The sequence below is a fragment of the Coloeus monedula genome (assembly GCF_965178545.1).
Source record: "Coloeus monedula genome assembly, chromosome: 4".
NCBI lineage: Eukaryota > Metazoa > Chordata > Aves > Passeriformes > Corvidae > Coloeus > Coloeus monedula.
In genome coordinates, this window is record NC_138784.1 from 29,102,160 (window position 1) to 29,121,902 (window position 19,743).

Consider the following 19,743-nt stretch of genomic DNA (forward strand, 5'->3'; position numbering starts at 1 on the left):
TGAGCAGCTGTTGCATGATTCAAGCATCTGAGGGCAAGGAGGAGGTCCAGCAGGGAGGACTCATGACTGACCTTCAGTTCATACAGCAGGCAAATTGATTTCTGGTTATCTGCCATATCCTCTGTAAAAGCCAGAGGGAGTAAATAATATGAACATGCCACCTTCTTGCTCTTGTGTGTATCTACAACTAGAACCTGCTTCCTCTGGTAATGATAATGCTTCTCAGCTGGTAATGAGAGGCTTGTGCACTGTCTGATTATTTCGTGGACAAAAAGGTTGTAACGTGATTGGGATCTCCAAATACTTCCACTTTGTATCTCTTCCTTTCTCTTTCTGGTGAGTGCCTGAATGGGTGAGGCAACACCACTTTTTTTGGTTTTTTGTGCATTGCTGGTTACTCCCATTCTGTGATATACATCTTCTCTCTGCTGATCTTCTCTCTGCCGTAGAGCTGTGATTTCTGTACTGTCAGGAACATTCTGCAGCTGTTGCTGCTCCCCATCTCCCATATTCATTTCTGTTAGAAGAACAAAGGGAGAAGAAGTTTGGAAAAAGCTGGAGAATCAGATCAAAAGAGACTATTTAAGAGTTAACGGTAATAAAATACAACTAAAAGAACAAATGAGCAAATGTGTATGATAATATCCCAATAAAAGCAACCTCCCCCTTCAAGACCTTTAATAAAACTTTCTCAAGTGCTGCATTAACAATTGTAACCAGTAACCTGACAAACCATTCAAAGCAGTGAATACTCAAGTTGTAATTACAGTCTAGAAGGTGTTCTGGATGAAAATAACTATTTAAAGCCTACTATACTGTTAATTCAGTAGATGTAGAAAGGGAGAAATGTGGCTAAAAGCTGGACTAAGTTGAGGGCAACATGGCAGCTGTGCAGTTCCCTGCAGGGCTGGATGCAGGACTGCAGCTTTATCAGATCTTGCCTGGCAGCAAAACCAAAAGAAGGTGGGGATGGAGTATAGCAGAGGTATTGTGGGAGGGCTGTGCTTTTATTGAGATCTTACCATGCTTGACATGCTTGTGAGAAGGCAACAGCAGTTCACAGCAGCTTCCAAATTGTTTAATGTAATTTTTACTCCATCTTGCCACGATGCTGCCCCTTTCAGGTATCTGCAAGGTAACTAAAATTGCCTCAAATCTGAGACTGAATGGATGGTCTTTTCCTCTGCTCTTTTTCTATACTTTGGATTCTTCCAGCAATGATGCAGGTACTCTCTACTGTTGCAGAAATAATTAGGGCACCTACTGCTTATTTCTTTATCTATATGTGTGAGAAGTGTATGGATGCTTGAGGAAAATGAAGTTTCCCAGACCAGTTGCAGAGATTCATTGAATAGAGTGGTCATTGTTCTTCTGTCTGGAAAGTTTCCCTTCTTCTCCTGGGCTGCTGGTAGTTTATTCACTTCTGTCTAGACTGAGCCTAAAAAGATAGCTAATACCTGATATGTGCAGTATGGTTTTGGTTGGTTGCTTTGTTTTTGGGGTGGGTTTTTGAGGGAAACAGGATTATGAGATTTAGCACTTCTTAAACATTGGAAAGATTGAAGGATGGAGTCATGGCTGTTGGTGTGGAAACCTCTATTCACAGAGGTAGCAAAGGGAGAGATTCTGGTTCACAGCAGAGGCTGAAGATTCTCATGTTCATGTTGCCACTGGCCTTTGTCAGCCCAGATCGACAGTCCATACACCCCGAGTCTAGTGCCAGTAGATAAGTGTGTAAGTCCTGACTCTGCTGCTGTGCCAGGTCATCCATGAACTGGCACACTAGACAGGAAGGGGAACCCAATTAATGTACAGATAGGAAGGCAAATCAATTAGTCAGGTTGCTGTAGCTCCAGGCAGTGTCTGTGGCATGATGAATTGACATAACTCAGTTGATTTTTCCTGACTTTCTTTCTTGAGGTATCTTTCAAGTTTAAATGCTTGTTTTTTCTATAGTTACTGTGATTATGCTTCTTGTCATAGAGATGATTTCTGTAGGTCAGCTGTCATAGTGATGAGATGACTTGAGAATCCCACGGGGATAACTATATTGTACCAGAAATGGATACTACTGACCCCCCCCCCCCCCCCCCAAATCTGGTTACCGTAAATTTTTATTTTAGTTTACTTTACTTTAGTTTATTATGGTTTTTAGAACTTTTTTAGTTGAATGTTGCAGTTGTCCTTACTGATTAAAGACACTGAAATTAGCAAGAAAGTGCCAGAGTTATTTTAAGGTTCAAGTCTGTTGCCACTCAAGTAATGCACGTGTGGCCATACTTTCTATCTTACTGCATTGCTATTTATGTTTCCTAAGTCAGGAACTTCAGCTTTTCCAAGAAAATACCTGCTCTCCTCAGAGAGTGAAGTGACTTCAATGTTTTTCTGAATTGAAATGTAAGGACTTAGTGGAAGAGTATGCAAAATAATTGGTTTTCCATTGTCAAGGTACCAAGAAAACACAAACTTTTTTTGTGGATGGTGATACTTCTGCATTGTCCTTTCTCTTGTCACAATGAGGTACTAGTCCTTAAATGTACTCTTTATTTTTGTACTTTGAAGTGATATACTTAGAAATTTGCTCTGAAGTTCTGTATTTGCAACACTGCCTTTTATGAATAATAGCTATATGGTACTTTATGGAAAATCCATTGGACAATAGGGGCGGAAATAATTACATCATAATTGATTTTTTTGTACACTGCAAAATTTTAATGCAAATTTGTTTTCTTTTTGCAACAGGTTCTGACAGTAAATCTGTGGCTGGACCTGTTAATTCATCACCTGAGATTAGTCTGAGATGGGAAAGCGGGCCTAGTGCTGTTGTACATTCCCTGCTAGCTGTAAAAAATGGGTTTCTTCAGTGTCATGTGGAGAACTTCAGTGCTGAATTTCTAACATCTTCTCTCACAAACATTCAACATTTTCTAGAAGATGAAACTGTCGCAGAAGTGATGCCTATGAAGATAAAAGTTTCTAATGCAAGGATTAATTTAAAAGTATGTTAACAATGAGATACTTGGCTGCTCTAAAAAAAAAATTGTATTCTCGTTTCTTTGATGATAAACTACTAATCTGGATACAGTTAACTTCAAAGAAACTGCTATCATTTCTGAAAGGTCTTTAGATAACACTAAAACAATTTTAAAATCCATAGATTTGGTTAGCTCTGTGGTATGCCTGGAGGGGAATTATCTGCATGGCCAAGTCATTTGTATGAATTAATATTTTATACTTTTTCCTCCTCTCCCAAATCTCTCTTGTAGAAGGACAGTGTCTGGGAATTTTATATGTAAGGTATATCAAGCTTCCAGAGGAACAATGTGGGTTTTTCTGGTTGGGCTTTTTGCCTAGCAAAGTATATGGTTTTCTAATTACAAACCATGGATTTTAAAGGTTATTTCTCTCTCCTAGTTGGAGGATAGTACTTGCAATGAAAATTCTGTACAAAAGAAGGAAAAGGTTATGGAATTCCAGTACAAACCACTTGAACACTGTTTCTTACAACCCAAGTTTCATGTTCTGCTCTGCCTAGAAACAGATACTAAACTATGCAAGCATTTTTCAGCACCATATCTTAAAATAGTAACATTAAGAGGACACTTCTGCTCAAGTCTCTTAGGAGGTTTTCTTTCAGACATTTGAAGAAGATGGTGAGTTCTTTGCTGCACAACCACTGAATATAAAGATAAGGACACTTTTTTGAGGGGTGTAGAACAACAGAAAAACAAACATAAAGATAATTATTACATTGCTTTGGACAGTAATAATCACACATATAAACTTTGAACAAGGTGAGGACTGGAATACCAGCTCCAGTTCTACATCTGAGGCTAAGGTCTTGATTCTGCCAAGATTATTATTGACTGGAAAGGCAATTGTTTTGTGTTCTACTCAAAATGCATCAGTTTTCCTTCCCTCAGTGATACAGCCCTTCCAGCCCCTGAGGATCCTTGGGCACCCTTTTAGAGCTGTTTCTCCTTTACAGGATTAGCACAAGCATTTTCCTTAAGATCTGTGGGATCTATTGCTTAGATTTCAGTGGATTACAAACATGAATGCCCAAATGCAAATAACAAAGTCTTTACATATAGTCATTTGCATTTAGAACCAGGATTGTGCTGGTTTATTGGCAAGAAGGCAGACTTAGGCAAAATGTTGAGAAAGCAGCTGCTTGAGATGGGGAATGTATATTAATAAACTGGCAACAAGATTCTGCTTGGCAGCAAAAGCACCAAAGTGCTCACTCAGCAGTGCATACAAGTCATGGTGAAGTTACTTATGATGGTTGACAAACTGCAAATTTGACATAGAGATGATTCATTTCTATAGAGTTGTTGGGTATTATAGTGTGAGAGGGTATGGTTCAAATGTATGCTGCATTGCCTATTCAATACAGTATGTTCTTTTATTTCTTCTGCATGAGACTTGATGCAGTGTGTTTCATGGCAAGGGAGGAATTTAAGAAATATTATTTTATTGTTTGCTTTTTCTACGGCAGTCTCAATGCTGTTTCAAGAAACTTTGGAAGCTATATCTCAACAGCTTTCTTGGTACATGTTTAATGCTGATATGTATAGTTTCTGATTATACTGGCTGCCTTATTCTGTCTGACAGGGATAATGAACTATAAAGACTTCCTGGGGAGTCCCCAAAGAAGTAATTTGTGAAGTTTCTCTTCTGTTGAGTATAGTAATGTAACTAAACTGCAGCTGGTGTCATACCAAACTAAATTTTAAAAAGACAAAATCTGCTCAAGAATGATAGCTGTACCCATTCAATCTTTAAATAGTTCAAGGGAGAATCAGATACTATATAGTACAGGCTTCTTATCTGTGACTCAGGGAGCTCCTGAGCTAACAAATGTCTTGGGTTGGGGTATAGTCTTACTGAGATGTCTGTAAAAACACTTTGAAGTATTTTAGTTGGACTGTATATTGAGTTCAGCAGACTTACTCCACAGATAATTTTGAGCCTTAATACGATCCCTGGGGGGGAAAAAAATGGAGCCAAAGTTTAGTGGAGATCCCATTAGAAAATTCTGCTCTGTAACATTCCCTTTCAAGTTTCTTTAAACCCACTTATGTTTAAATGAACATCCTAATTATCTATTTTGATTTCCTGGTAAACTCATTTTTGATTATATGTATTTTTTAGGATGACAGTCCACGTGAAAATCTCAAGGCATCTGAGCTGGTACCCATAAAGCTGCATATTGACATACTCTGGATAGAAAGAAATGATGATGGCACTTTTCTCATTAGAGGTTTGTATGTTCCTCCACCTTGATATGTCAATTCTATAATCCTATTGTTTTTTCCTTTGTGCATACATGTGACTAATTATGAAAAGATAACTGATGATAATTTGTGGAAGGTATGTTGCCATATACCTTAAGTCACCAAGAGGAAGACTACCTTTTTGAATAGTGTATTGGCTGTGATAACCCACAGTTGAATCGACGTGAGAGAAATAAAAATATGCTTATAATGTCATCAGGATATGCTTCATCAGTGCATATCACTTCATCATTGTAAGTTTAGGGTCCCTTTGTTGCTACAAAGCAAACAAAAAAATTGCCTTTCTTTACAGAAAGATACCAAGGTGGTTACTGTCTTTGTTGTTTTGTGTTACAGGTAGTAGTAGAAACTACTGTAAAACAAAAAAACTATTTAAGAAGTACAAGTAGCAATTTTCAATTCTGTGTGTCACAGCGCTGTCCTGGCAGCTCAGGGCTGGATTGCACTGAGACTTGCATTTAGAATAGTGATTTAACTTTGTATTTTTCATGAAGCATATATGTGTGCTTAGAGGGGGTTTTTTACATGCACCGGCAAATACGGAACACTCGTAACAAGGCAATACATACAGAGCTGAAACTTCACTGTTGCCTTTCACAGATATGTCAAAGAATCATAGTCTAGGTTGGAGGGAGCCTCTAGAGGTCATCTGTTCCTACTCCTACTTCCTACTCAAAGCAGGGGCAGATTCGATAAAATCGCTCAATGCTGTGTCTGGGCAAGTTTTGAGCATCAAAAAGACAATACCACAACCTGTCATAAATAATCTGTCCCAGTGTTTGGCCACTCTTATGATTAATTTTTTTGATCGTGTGTAGTTGGAATTCCCATTTTTTCCAGCTTGTGTCTACTGTCTCCTGTCCTGCCATCTCAAGACAGAGGTGCTTGATAGCTTGCCAGGCACCTCAGGCACATCTGGTCCATCTTCTCCATACGCTACCGCTAGGCAGGCAAAGGTGGCATTAAGATCACCCTACAGCCGTCTCATCTTCAGATTTGATGAGTGCATCTCACTCAGCCCCTCATTTGTACATCATGTGCTCTTGGCCACAATTATCTTGGTAGTCCCCTCCTGTCAGTATCTTTCTCACACATGGGAATCCAAAACTAGATGCAGTATTCTAGATATGGTCTCACTGGTGCTGAGTAGTGGGGAATAACAACTTCCCTCACCTTGCTAGCTATATGCTTGCCAGTACAGCCTGTATGTCCTTGGTTTTTCCTGTCAGGACTCACTGCTGACTCATGATAAATCCTGTTGACCAAGGCCTAGAGGTCATTTCCTGCAATGTTGCTTTCTGTCTAGTTGGTCCCCAACCTGTAGCAGAGCAAGGTTATTGACTCCCTGCTATGGGACTTCACATTGGCTTCAGCTGAACTTCATGAGGCTTCAGTCAGTCTATCTCTCCAGCCCATCAACTTTCCTCTGAAAAACAGCTATTTTTCTTTTCTTTTTTGAAACCCATCAGTGTGTCAGTCACCCACCCTTCAATTTGGTGGATTTCACAAAACTGCAGAGGGTGCACCCACCCTTTCATCCAGATCCTGGATATGTTAATCCAGCAATAAGCAATGTATTGTATGACTTTAGAGGCTGCAGGATGATCTTAATGCCCCCTTCATCCACTTGATGGGAAGGTAGAGCAAGGATGGACCAGACTTTTCAGAGGTATGCTGTGGCATGATCAATTTATTCATGTTATCTAATGCATTGTTTGAGTTAGATGTTCAATGCATTTTGGTCGTCTTTTTATACTAAACATTGAAAGTTTAATAACGTAGTGAGAAAACACATAATTTTAAGGTTTCTTTCAGTTCATATTTTTTCCCTTTTGCTGAAGTGCTTTGATCCTTATTCTTTTCTTGGACAGCTCATGTACAGTGACTTCAAAGGCATAGGTCAAATGCCATTTGCACTGCAGTGATAAGTGTCTGCAGTGCTACATCTTTTGAGTCCTCATGTGTGTGGTGGGGGGGGGGGTAATGAACAAAAAATCCTTGTTTAGAAGGAAATGCTTAAAAGACAAAAAAAGCACAAGAGTATTTTTTAGACCATGACCCTCACTTTTCCCCTTGACATACAAGAGCATATTTTAACAGATGTTACAGTGCACTTCAGTTACAAATGCTAGAAAGTTTCTTTAATGCCAAGTAATTAAAGCTATTTTCTAATTTAAAAACTTGGTCCTGCAGGTTTATCTCACTGTGTCTTTAAATGTAAATGCAGTCTTCAGAGAACCAGGAGATAGTATGTTAATAGCAATATTAATAGTTCCCAAATTTCTGATTATTTAGAGTGCATATTCTGTGGTGATGATATGGGTCGGTATAAAAATGTGTTTATTTTCTTCAGGCTGGAAGTTACATATTGTTTCTTTCTTCCTCTAAAAGGTTATGAGTTTTAATTAAATTTTATTCTTAAATTTGATTTTGAGAGGTGAATATAAATGTACTTAGTATTATATTTGGCGTAGGTGGGTTTCATTTTTTAGTGATAAAAATAAAGCTTAAAAATTTTTTTTGACAAAACCCCTGCACACTATTTCTGTGATATAGACAATCAAAAATTAAATGATATGTCAAAGATGAAGAATTCAAGCGGTACATTGCAGCAAGCAGTGGGATCTGTTGAACGTAAAACACAGGACCAAGCCACGCAGACTACTTGTGAAACTCCCAGACCTTCTAAATCAAGCAGGGATTCAGCTGACTTCCTTAAAAATGAGGTATTAAGAATTGATTTTGACTTCACCTTGCCCACTCAAAATTATGTTACAATCATTATTAATCATAATTGTAAGGCTATCTGGGGGTGGGCCTGGGATATATTTCTGTTTAGAAATCTTTTAGACATGGAAAATATGGATTGTGGATATTCAAGTATGGTTCAGCAATTAATTACTGCTTTCTACATAGTGTATTAATACACTGCACACTGATTCTTTTCCTTAACATCAGAGGGAGTTTTATGAGGGAATTTTCTTCTCCCCATCTCCCTCATCCCTGTACAACACAGCTGCCAAAGACAAGGGAATTGGCTGTTGGTCAGACCCTTACTGATCTATCAGTCATACCCAGATTTTGAATGGATGAGGACAGAACTCACACATTAATTTGGCTGTTTTTCCCACCGGATAAGAATCTGTTCCTAGAGCTTAGAAGCTTGGGTCATTTCCATTCCATTCCAGAATGGAAATGGTATAGCTAAAACACTGGCTATCCCACCTTTTGAGCTAATGACATCAGCTCTCTCCATGTTCTACACTCACTGACTGAGAATCAGTTGCAATTGACGCAGCCTCAACAAACCTCTGCCCAGCAATGAATGGAAGCATTTGGTATTTTAAAAGTTGCTGTAATGGAAAAAGTTGTCAGTATGCAGGGATACTAATAGATTTGTTTTCTAACCTAATCATTTCAGCTTATTGAAGAAAATGAATGTCTCAAACAGGAACTAGCCAAAGCCAAAATGGCTCTTGCTGAGGTCCAAATGGAAAAAGACGCCCTGCTTCATCGCATGAAGAAGATGAATGTTGATCATCAGTAGGACAGTGTTCTGTTGGTGCAAGGCATCATCATCGTAACTGCACGTGGTGGTGGCACCTAAAATACTGTCTGCAAATCACTTGAAAATGCGGGGTTTTTTTGCTTACAAAGTTTTCTCATTGCAAAAAAACAATGTTTGTGAACCAGGTACTATTCTGAAATTATCATTAAACATTGTAACTTTTTTCAGCCCATTTTAAACTGAAATGACTTTGGAAAAGTCAGTTTATACTGTACTTTATTAATTTACTGAGGAAAAAGTAATTTCATCTACTTTTAATATTATCAAAGGAAATGTTATTTTTAAAATGTTTTCTGAAAAGTGGATGGTTCAGCAATGAAAGAAGGTGCCTGGGTGCATAACAGAGTCCATGTATGATGCCTCACTAACAAAGTGTACCTCTCTTTGTTAAGGTTATGTTGTTTGTTTGTTGCCAGAAGATACCTATACAAGAGGTTACATTTGCACTATGATGATAGAGGCTAGATCCTCTAGAATAGTATAGCTACTGAAAATAAAAATACCAGCCCTAAAATGGCCCTAAATTCAGTGTAATTTGCCCCGAGAGGATTTTAAGTATAATCCTCTGGTGCTATAGAGTTCTATATATCTTTTCCATATGCACTCCTAAAATAATACAGTAAATGCTGGAGAATTTAAGAGGGCATACTACTGGGCTTTCCTTCTGCATGAAGGTCCACTGTAGCTGTACAGCTGATGTAATTTAGACATTCACACTTTGTTTCTCCTCTCTCTGTGAAAAGGATGCAGGCCTGCTATAGGATCTGGCCCTTTGTGACAGGTGAGCTTTGAGCCATTTTGCATGCATGTCTGATTGCTGCACAATTCATCAGACATGCCCACGGATTTGGTTCAGTGTGTTTAAATAACTAATGTCAGTGCTTGTGAGGGGGAAAAATCCTACTGGGATTCATTAGTTGTATATTGCTTTTTTTTTTTTTTCATAAAAAAGCTGTAGAGAGAGAATCACTTAATTACCCAATGAAATTGTGAGATTACATGAAATGTAATTATACAGTTTAAATTATGGGTGATTTGTACAAATTGAACAATAATTTTCAGCTAAAAACTGGTACAGATGAATAAGTAAAAAAGCACAACACTGTAAAATAGAGAATATAAGAGTGTGCTTCTAAACAAATTGGGAAACAACATACAAAACCATACATGCCTGTAAGAGATTGTCTTTGCTAGAAGTAAAACTGACTGAATAATTTAACTAGTGACCTTGAATCTGACAAATGAGTATTTTCTAATTGCTACCACAATTGTTTCTGCTCCATGGGATGTTGGAGGGAAGTTCTGTTTGTAGATAAGCAAACAAATCTCAAAAAGTACTTAGTATCCTGTGGTTTGACTTTGCATATTCAGGTTGTCAAACCAGTTTTAATTAAAATGGTTTTCATTAAATCTTTTTGGAGCACACGTAATTTGCACTGCTGAAAATAGTTATTGAAAGTGTAGATTTTAATCAAGAACTCTATGGAAGAACTGGTTCAGGCACTATTTTAAAGCCTGCCTTATGAAACCTTAGTTGAAACTCTTCTTAATGCCCATGGAAATTTTTATTTTATTATTCTGAATTAGATGAAAAAATATAGACACAATGTTTCTATTAGAGAAGTGAAATATTTGTATTTCAATAGTTATATAAGACAACACAGTATTAAATATGAGTGGTGCAATTTCACATAAATATAATGTCAGATTCAGGAGAGGAGTTCTCCATTGGTTGGTACTATTAAAGTAATTCTCATTTGGTTTATCCTTGCCAAGATCTAGTTGGAATTATTCTGGAGAAAGGAATGTATAGAGTGCTTAGTAGCATGTTGCTAGAATATTACATTGAGAATTGTCTAATTTTTAAAAAGAAATAAATAGCAATATCAAATGCCTGTCTTCTTTACTACATAAGCTAAACCCTGCTTTTTTGAGAAAAACCAATCACAAATCAAACCCAAAGTAACAGCCCAGACTAGGCCTTCTGAGAACAGTTGTTGAAATTCAGGGTGTCACTTCCTAGCACTTCATTATAACTGAATACATTTCTACTTCATGGCCTTTATACAGTAATAAGCATCACCTGTGGACAGTTCAGAGGAGATGGGTGTGCTTGGTTGTGAGCTTGACAATACTGAGAGTAATTGTACTACAGCATTCTGAAATGTGTTTGGCCATTTAAAAAATTGCAGAGAGAGAGTTAACTTCTTAATGTTTGAAACTGCAAAGTTAAACTAAGCTCTTATAGGTTATACTAAGCATAGTTACGAAAAGCATCAGAATTAAAAAAAAAAGGGCTTAATTCATCCTCAAGGCTCTGTTAGTCTTTATAACCTCCTAGACAGGAAGTTTGTACTATCAGTAGAGCCTCTTGCTTTTATTCTGCAAAGAACTAAATGGAAGATAGTTTGGAGAATTTCAGTGTATACAGAAAACTGACTCCTGAAGTCCGGTAGGAAAACTGTTACCATGTTTTATTTTACATTTTTAATGGAAATTTAAACTTGTCTACAGTTTAGCTTAACACTCTTCATCTTGTTTAGAAATGCTGGTTTAATGTCTAATGAAACTTTCACATCAGTTCACCCTAAAGGGGCTGTGCCCTTCCCCAGGCTCCATCACTGAATCTTTCTGACGTGCTGTTCCAGTTCTCACTGCAACTCTAGCTTTGTTGGTAAGCACCAGCTTTAAATCAATATTCTGGGGCCTTACAGTATTACTTATAAAAGGCGTGTTGGAGAGGGAGTTTTGTAGAGACCATACCTGCTCCAGCCCCTTCTGCCTAAGTCTTTTATTTCCCAGTTCCAATAGCCATGTCTGTTTGTACACTCTCTCCCTTAGGAAATTACTTGGGAGTCTTAAACTAGGATCACAAGTGATCTCTAAAGGATAACTGCTAGCTGCAGAAAGGTTCCTACGTCTGCCATGATAATGGTTATCTTTATTCAAAATAATTTTATAATGTAAGGAGATGTAAATGTAAGGAGATGTAAAATGTAAGGAGAATGTGATAGATCAAGCATCTACAATTCCAAGAGTACAAAATGTATGTAAGTGCTGCAGAAGCAAACTCCCCGCAGTGACCAGATTTCAGGTAAGTAATGATGGACACAATGGTTTCTACATAGAAAAATGTGCTCACATTGGTCTAGTTCTTAAAACATTCATCACAAAATGCTTGAAGAAGATTTTCAGCTCACTGTTGCCATCTGCACATTTTAGAGCGTACATCGGATTCCAGTTCAGCTGTTGATGTAAGTGAATGTCTTTTTATCTGTTGTAGGAACAGAACATCACCTTGCTAATATGTTAAGTAGCAATTAAATTGTGGGCACTTGCTGTGAAATCCACCAATTCACCCCTCCCAGTAGGGAAATGAGTTTTTTGACAGCCCTGCAATACAACCTTATCTTTTTTTAATTCCGACCCATGCCACTTCACTTTTGCTGACTGGCTTTTGAATAGCAGCCCCATTTCCTGTGCCTCAGCAAAGATGTGTGTCCTTGTGAACCCAGTGGCAGGCTTTGTAGTGCTGAAGCACGGCTCTCGTGCTGAGGCTAACGCGTGGCTTCCAGTGGTGCAGCACCAAGCAGCGTGCTCAGCTCACTCTGCTGAGTTCTCTGGCAGTGACCTCCTCATCTTAGTAACAACAGGAAACCTGAAAGCAGAAGCAGCACAAAGATGGTGCTAAACGGCATTAAGGGATGCAAAACTTGGATAGGAATAGTGGTCTTTGCTGGAGGAACAAGGCTTTGTTTCTCAATAAAATTAGGAAAAAGCATGAAGATTGCTGGTAAATAGAAGCTGTGTAGTTACAGTTGTTTACAGTTTTAGGTATTTTTAGCATGCTTATATAAAAACTTAAATTGTCTGATTTTAAGGTTTATGAAAGATATTTTTGATCAGTATTTCAAGAACTTTTTTGTAACTCACAGCTTCTCAGATACTGTAGAATGTCTTGCAAATATGTCTCATGCTACTTGCTAGCTGAAACACATTTGCAGGAATTAAATCTTTAAAAATCAACTAAACTCTTGATAGTCTGTGTTTTCTCCCAAAATAATGGGTAACTTCTACATCCCAACGAGATGAATTTTTTTTAATTGCCACCTAATTAAAAAAGCAGATAATAACTTTTTTTAAAGGTAATTTTTTGGTTTTATCTGCCATTGCCTAAGCCACTCCTAAGCAGTTACATTAAAGTATCTGTAATTTATTATTTCTTCAGTATCTCCTGCCTTTCTTTTTTGTTGCCATCACTGTCTTTAGTATGAGTGGAAGTAGAATATATGTATTTCCTAAAGCTTTCCACCATGTAATCTCAGTATTAAATTTTACATAGTTTTAAGAATCTCTGAAAGCACTGTTTTGGAAGTAAAAATAAGATATACTTATGCTGTATCTTCTGTGAGAGTAAGATGGCAGTGTGTGGAGCATAATGCATGAACTGGTTAATGCATTTTTCCTACAACAGAGTATGTTTGAAACCACCATGATTTAATTTGAGTTAGATAATTGGTAAGTATTTTAAACATTTGACAGAGACACGAACAAATGAGCGCTTCAGAAGTGATAGTCTGAGGCAGTAAGTGCTGAATAAAGAGGCAGCCTCTATGCAACTTACCTGTGGAACAAATCTGCAAACCTCAATACACCGCTACCACAGAAGGTGCAACTGCCAGAAACAACTTCTGTCATTGTAATTATACTGTTCTGGTAACCGTGGAGTTTTTGAGCCCTGGACAATCCTTTTGCGATGAGAATGAACATCTCGCAGTCTATGAAGGTTAGTATTTCAGCGGTCAGAAAAGCCGCGCTGAGGTGCGGGTGTTTCGGTGCAGGTTGGGGTTCAGCCGCGCCGCCCCGCTGAGCAGCGCTGCCGCCAGGTGGCGGTGCGGGAGCCACTCCGGGGGGCACCACGCTGGGAAGCGTCAGCCTACAGCCTGGCCTTCCATAAACTGCTCATGATCAGTTTCATAACATCACTTTAAATCTGAGGGCTTGGATATTTTTTTCAAATTTAGATAGCTTAGCTTTGTTTATACTGCCTTCTTTATGGCATATGTTTTCCTCTTTAAGTAAATCACATGAACTGCCTAAACAGTGTCAGAAGAAGGATTTTCTACCCCCTTTTAGCTTTAAATAAATTCCGAAAACTTATTTTCTCCACATATTGTCCCTTTTATGGTAAGATTTTTCCAGAATTTTTGTGCTTCATCATTATCTCTTAAAAGTGTAGAATAAATTTTTCTTGTTTTCTCATCATTATATAGATTAAAAGCTCCACCGTGATATCATCAATTTATTTGTTCCATTTCCTTGCTAACTAGAAAAAACCCTCGTTTCTAATAAAAGGAGCATATAGAGAGGTTCCCTATGTTTCTTTGGGAATAACCAAGTGTAATCCTTTAAAAAAGTTTACCTTACTCACCTTTGCCAGATGGTAATCTAGCATGACAGTTTATATTAACACCATAGTGTGTGGTAAGTGATCTGGAGTTACTTCTTTTTATATCCTGTTTGGCTATTCAAAAACTTACAGGCAGAATGACTAAGCAGAGAGAAAAGCAATTTATATAAAATTTACTGTAGGAATGGGGTCGCTTTATTTTTGTCAAATAGAGAAAATAGCATAGAAAGCAGCTGTCTCTTCATTCCTCTGGAATCTTAATGTAGTTTTTTTCCTTCCGCTTATTTTTAATTCTATTTCCAACAAGAGGCTGCAACTTAGGATAGGTACAAGGGAGAGTTTTTTAAGGTGTCATCCTGCAGTGCCACATACTAGGACATGTTGCAGAACGTGACAATATAATGGACACGAGCATGATCACAGCTGCTTTCCTGAACTGAGTTTGATGTAGAAATGAGGCTTCTCTGTTCAAACTTAACAGGAAGATAGCAGGAAGTCTCCTGAAAAACCACTTCTTTCTAAAAATGAGATTTGCTCTTTCTGCAGTATTCACCAGACCTTTTGAGTGTGTGTGTGTGTATATATATATATATACGAGAATACTTATACAACAGCTTTCTTAAATAATTATAAAAAAATGTCACCCCCAGCATTTCATTTCCTATCCAGAAGTTATGTAAGAAATATGGTAAGTTGCAGTTGCATTGAGAAACTCTTTAAAGCAGTATCAGTGCTATTTGCTTTAACTGGATCCTAAATCTTCCCAAATCACTAACAGCTGGCAGTGTAACTCATGGAAAACTACAAGTTAAGTTTCAAACTCATACTCATCTGAAGATATATCTAAAAGCGGTCATGACCTGAATGCTGTTGTTAAACCTTCCTTTGCAATTATCAGAAACATTTTCAGCTCATGCAACAGGAAAGTATTCCTTCAAAGTCATAATGTTAAGATGATTTAAAAGACTCCTTGAAATGGGACTTGACAAAATACTTCAGCAGGCAAAGTCAACCTAGAGTTAATCTCTTTGGCCTTTTCATTATGCAAAACATGTCTCTTGTTTAGCTACTGTAAGTCAATGAGGAAAAAGGGGAGAGTTTGAAATAAGCATAGGGAAAACAATACACTAGAACAAATTCTGAGCACTTTATTCATGAGAACGTCTTCCTATGTGGCTGAATAGCTTTCATCCTTAATGTCAGTGTGGCTGCCTTTAAATCCACAGCTGCTGGAATCAAAAGGAATATTTTTACTTAGCAGCAAATAGTAATTTATAGGCAGTAACAGATTTATTTTTTTCTTCTCCATCTGGTGATAAAACTCATATATGGAGCAACATCATACTGCATGTGTTAGCTAGCTATTAACTGACAAACATTGTCATAATCTCCCACTTTGCTGATGTCCTTTCATTTTAAGGATCCTTAGAAACTTCTTATGCCAATCAGGAGAACCTACATAAAGTGGGATTTATGAATAACAGGAAATTTCGTTATCAGATACTCAGTATCCAATCTCACCCACTCTACCATTCCTGATATCCATGGGAAATGGGCCTGCCAGAAAAATCTGAGCCTGAAACACTGGAGGTGAAGTTACTGTGAGAACTTAATGGAAGCTGTGTGTAACTAAGAAAGGATGAGGCAGAGCTGTAGTACAAACACATCCTCGGCATGATGTACATTTTCACTACAACCACCCTAACAGGGTAATCTTCCCTGTGAGAAAGACAGGGTTGTATTATAGAAGGAAGTAAAAAAGAGAGACTGAGAGTTTCTATGAAAGGAAATTTAAAAATTGCAGCAAGAGAGAAATGCACAATAAACAGACAAACTGAATACTAATTAAATCAGGTGCTATGAACATTTAGTTACTGTATACACAATGTGCATTAGATTGGGTACATTACAAAATGTATCAAAGCATTCAAAATAACTGGAAAATATGGTTTTATGTAAAAACAATCCTACCTGAAAAAAAAGAAATTGATTTGGCTTCCACAGCAAATCTGTTGTCTCCTTGCTCAGATGGTGGTGGTGGTGAAATGTTTCACTCTCTCCTCACGAGAAACAAGTGATAGGGCAAGAGGAAATGGCCTCATGTTGCAGTAGGGGAGGTTTAGGTTGGATAATAGGAAAAATTTCTGGACCAAAAGGGTTGTCAAGCACTGGAACAGTCTGTCCAGGGTAGTGGTAGAGCCACCATCACTGAAGGTGTTTAAAAGACGTGTAGATGTGCCACTTACGGACACAGTCCGGTGGTGGACTTGGCAGTGATGGGCCAATGGTGGGGCTTGATGACCTTAAAGGTCTTTTCCAACCTGAATATTTCTGTGTAAAGGGATTGGGCTAATGCAGGGTGGTGTCTTCACTGGGATATTGCTGAGAAAAGCATTCATTTGATGAAATACTAACATCAAAATAAAACTGGGCAGTTCCATATTTTGATATTTCAAATTTAAAAATGTTTTATTGAATCTTCAATATAAAAGGGCATGATGTGATAAGTAGTAGTGTCATAGAAGTTCATTAATTTGCCATTACAAAACCTATTTTCAAAAAACTAGTGTGTGGCAGGTCCAGAGGTGTGAAGAGGAAACAAATGTAAGAAAACAGCAGTTAACCAGATTTATGTGCCTTCAGAATTTTCCTACTTGAATTATTCATCCTACTTTAGTTATTCACCCAGCTTTATTGGAGGTAGATCTTTTTAGTTCCAATTTGTTATATACTTAATTATTTGATTAAAGATTACTTTGCATTAATTATTGCATATTTTTCTAGGATTATGCCATATTTGCATATCCATAGCAGAGGGTGTCTCTGTACTTTCTATTCTCTTAATAGAGTATGGAAATAGAACATCTATCACAAATAGCTGCACCAGTTTGCTTCCAATGTGAAAGAATGCAAAGATTAATTCCTAAATGTGTTTTTCTAAATCAGCTCCAGTTAGAAGAGTGTCACGTATATGCTGGCATTCCTGTAGTTCTCTCTGCTGCCTTTGCTACTGATGCTCTGGGGTAGGTCAGCACGCTATTGTGTTCATGAAACATTAATCTTACCTGTAATAATTTTTTGTGCATGGTTCTTCCTCTGAGATCTTAGCTTTAACTTAGCTGCTGAAACAAAATCAGGGCTTTTTGCCTGGGGTTGATAGTCACCTTCAGTTCAGATGAATAAGTGTAAATCAAATTAATTGGCTGGTTTAGCCACAGATTTCACCAATTATTTTTTTGGACCAAGACCTATTGTATTGTTAGAAGGCTCAAAATGAGGGAGTTGTACATCAGCAAACAAATTACTCATGTTAATATTTTCCTCTGTAATCCAGTTACATAAGAGGTAATTGAGATTAAGAAATTCACTGCATAACCATGTCCTCATGCAAAAAGCAATAACTTTCTTCTCTAGGCAGTGCAGGACTAGCTTTCTAATTTTAATAAACACTAATATTGTTTTGTGGGGCTTGAAGAAGTAATTGAGAATGAAGAACCTTTTTACTGTTGGGCTAACTGAATAAAATACATTGGGGCCATAATCTTGTGCTAGGAGCAAAGTACCAGCTTCACAAAATTAGTTTCTGACAAATTTGATATTAATTGGGCTTTTTTGACAGACAGTAGCAGTACCCTTAACATCAGAATAACTGCGTGGTTGTATATGTACTGTACAAAACCACAGTAAACAATGTGCTGCGTATTTTAATTTACATACAACAACTCCATTAAACGACACTCTTACACAAGGCAGTAACCTGAGATAAAACAGATTAGCAAGATGATGAGCACAGCTTACATACCTGTTATTTGTGCTGTGTTGCTATCAGTGTGCACACACACAGGTCCATACTAAAATGCCACTTCTCAGAATAAAAGCACATGCTTCCAAGTAGAATACAAAGCAACCCCAAGCCTATTCTAAATTAAAATATTTGAATGAAAACAATATATTAACATGGTTTAAGTCTGTCCCCTGACCACTGTGATTCTTAAGTTCTTGTTTAGGAAAAATAATGGGTAATTGTTTTATATTTACCTTTTCCATGCCACTTATTTAATATACTTCTATTTTTATCTCCCTATGGTTATAATTTTTTAAAAGCTGAAGAGGCCTCATCTATTTAGGCTTTAAGAACCTGTACGTACTATACATCTTATTATAGCTCTTCTCCTTTACTGTACCTTGCTTAGTTCTGATGTAATCTTTAGGAGACAGGACAATATGTCAGTGGTCTTACACACTGACATATTGATGCTCATTTCCTTTCCTAATAATTCCCAATAATTTTATTTGCCGTTTTGACTACTATATAGCATTAAATGGGCATTTTTATAGAAATGTATGGAGATGTAACAGAAGTTTTGGAATTGTAAAAGGGGAATCCAAAATATCCCTCCACTAGAGAATTATTCCATTGTTTTGTCAACGTTGAGTTCCACCTTCTGTTTTACTATCTACTAGAACAATGTACTCTTTCATACTCAGTTTTAGTCCAAGCTATTCTGAAACCTGTTGTTTTGGTACTTTATTTCACTTCATATTTTCTTCAGAAGCTCTTTATGAGCAGTGCAGGTCCTACGAGAGACCTCCACACAGTGGTCCTGACAACCTCTCACCAATGTGAAAACTGGTCACTCTTCCCCCCTTTTACTTTACCTCCTTTAACCAATTGTCCACTCACAAGCGGATCATCCCTCTTAATAACAATTTGATTTCTTTAAAAGTATTATCTGAGGACCTTGTCAAAAGCTTTTTGGAAAGCCAAATACAACCTATTGATTGACTGGCAATTTTCTATATGCTCTTTGACTCCTCCAAAGAACTCTAATAGAAACACAAGACATGACTTTCTTCTCCAAAAGCTGTACTGAATCTTCACTGTTGTATGCAGCCAGGTGTCTAACAATTCTGGAAGCATGCAAATCAGACTCAGTAGTTCTCCAGGTCCCCCTTCAAGCCCCTTAGGAGTTATCAGGATCACATTTGCCACCTTCTACTCATCTAGCACAAGGCAAATTGAAACAATAGCTCACATGTCATCATTTTAATTCCATGAGTGTTAGATCTGAGGCTCTTCAGAGTCTTTAGAGAATTGAATCTGGTCCAGGCAAGTTATTTTGATCTATTGATTTGTTTCAACAGTCTTTTCTTATGGGACTGTAACTTCAGTTAACACCTTGGACTTGGCCTGTAAAGAAAGGCCCTGGTAGTTGAAACGTCAACCACTTTTTCACCACAAATAGTTATAGTCACTGGAAAAAAAATCCTGGCCAGACCAAGAATCCCATGCAAAGTTAGCTATCTGCATCATTTGTGTTAAAAAAAAGCACCAAAGCTAAAACTTGCAAGGATTTGGTAAATTAAAGCTAGTAAGAGAATCAGTGGAAAACTGTATATTTGACAATGCTATATTGAGAAAAAAAGAATGCTGTGTCTGTTTGGTTCCATGTTAATTCCCACTG

General features: G+C 37.5%; 1 protein-coding gene across 3 annotated transcripts in view; it reads left to right on the forward strand.

The window, feature by feature from the left end:
* BLTP3B (bridge-like lipid transfer protein family member 3B) overlaps window positions 1–10,759 on the forward strand; it is a 51,773-nt gene extending 41,014 nt beyond the window's left edge. For 2 of the 3 annotated variants that reach the window (XM_082281109.1, XM_082281110.1), the window contains 4 exons: window positions 2,743–2,999; window positions 5,158–5,266; window positions 7,857–8,026; window positions 8,722–10,759. In XM_082281109.1, coding sequence (XP_082137235.1) covers window positions 2,743–2,999; window positions 5,158–5,266; window positions 7,857–8,026; window positions 8,722–8,847 — 662 coding nt within the window. In that variant the 3' untranslated portion in view covers window positions 8,848–10,759. Of the gene's footprint in view, window positions 1–2,742; window positions 3,000–5,157; window positions 5,267–7,856; window positions 8,027–8,721 lie in introns of those variants that run through there. The other variant, XR_014226385.1, reaches the window with a different exon arrangement.
* The last annotated feature ends 8,984 nt before the right edge of the window (window positions 10,760–19,743 follow it).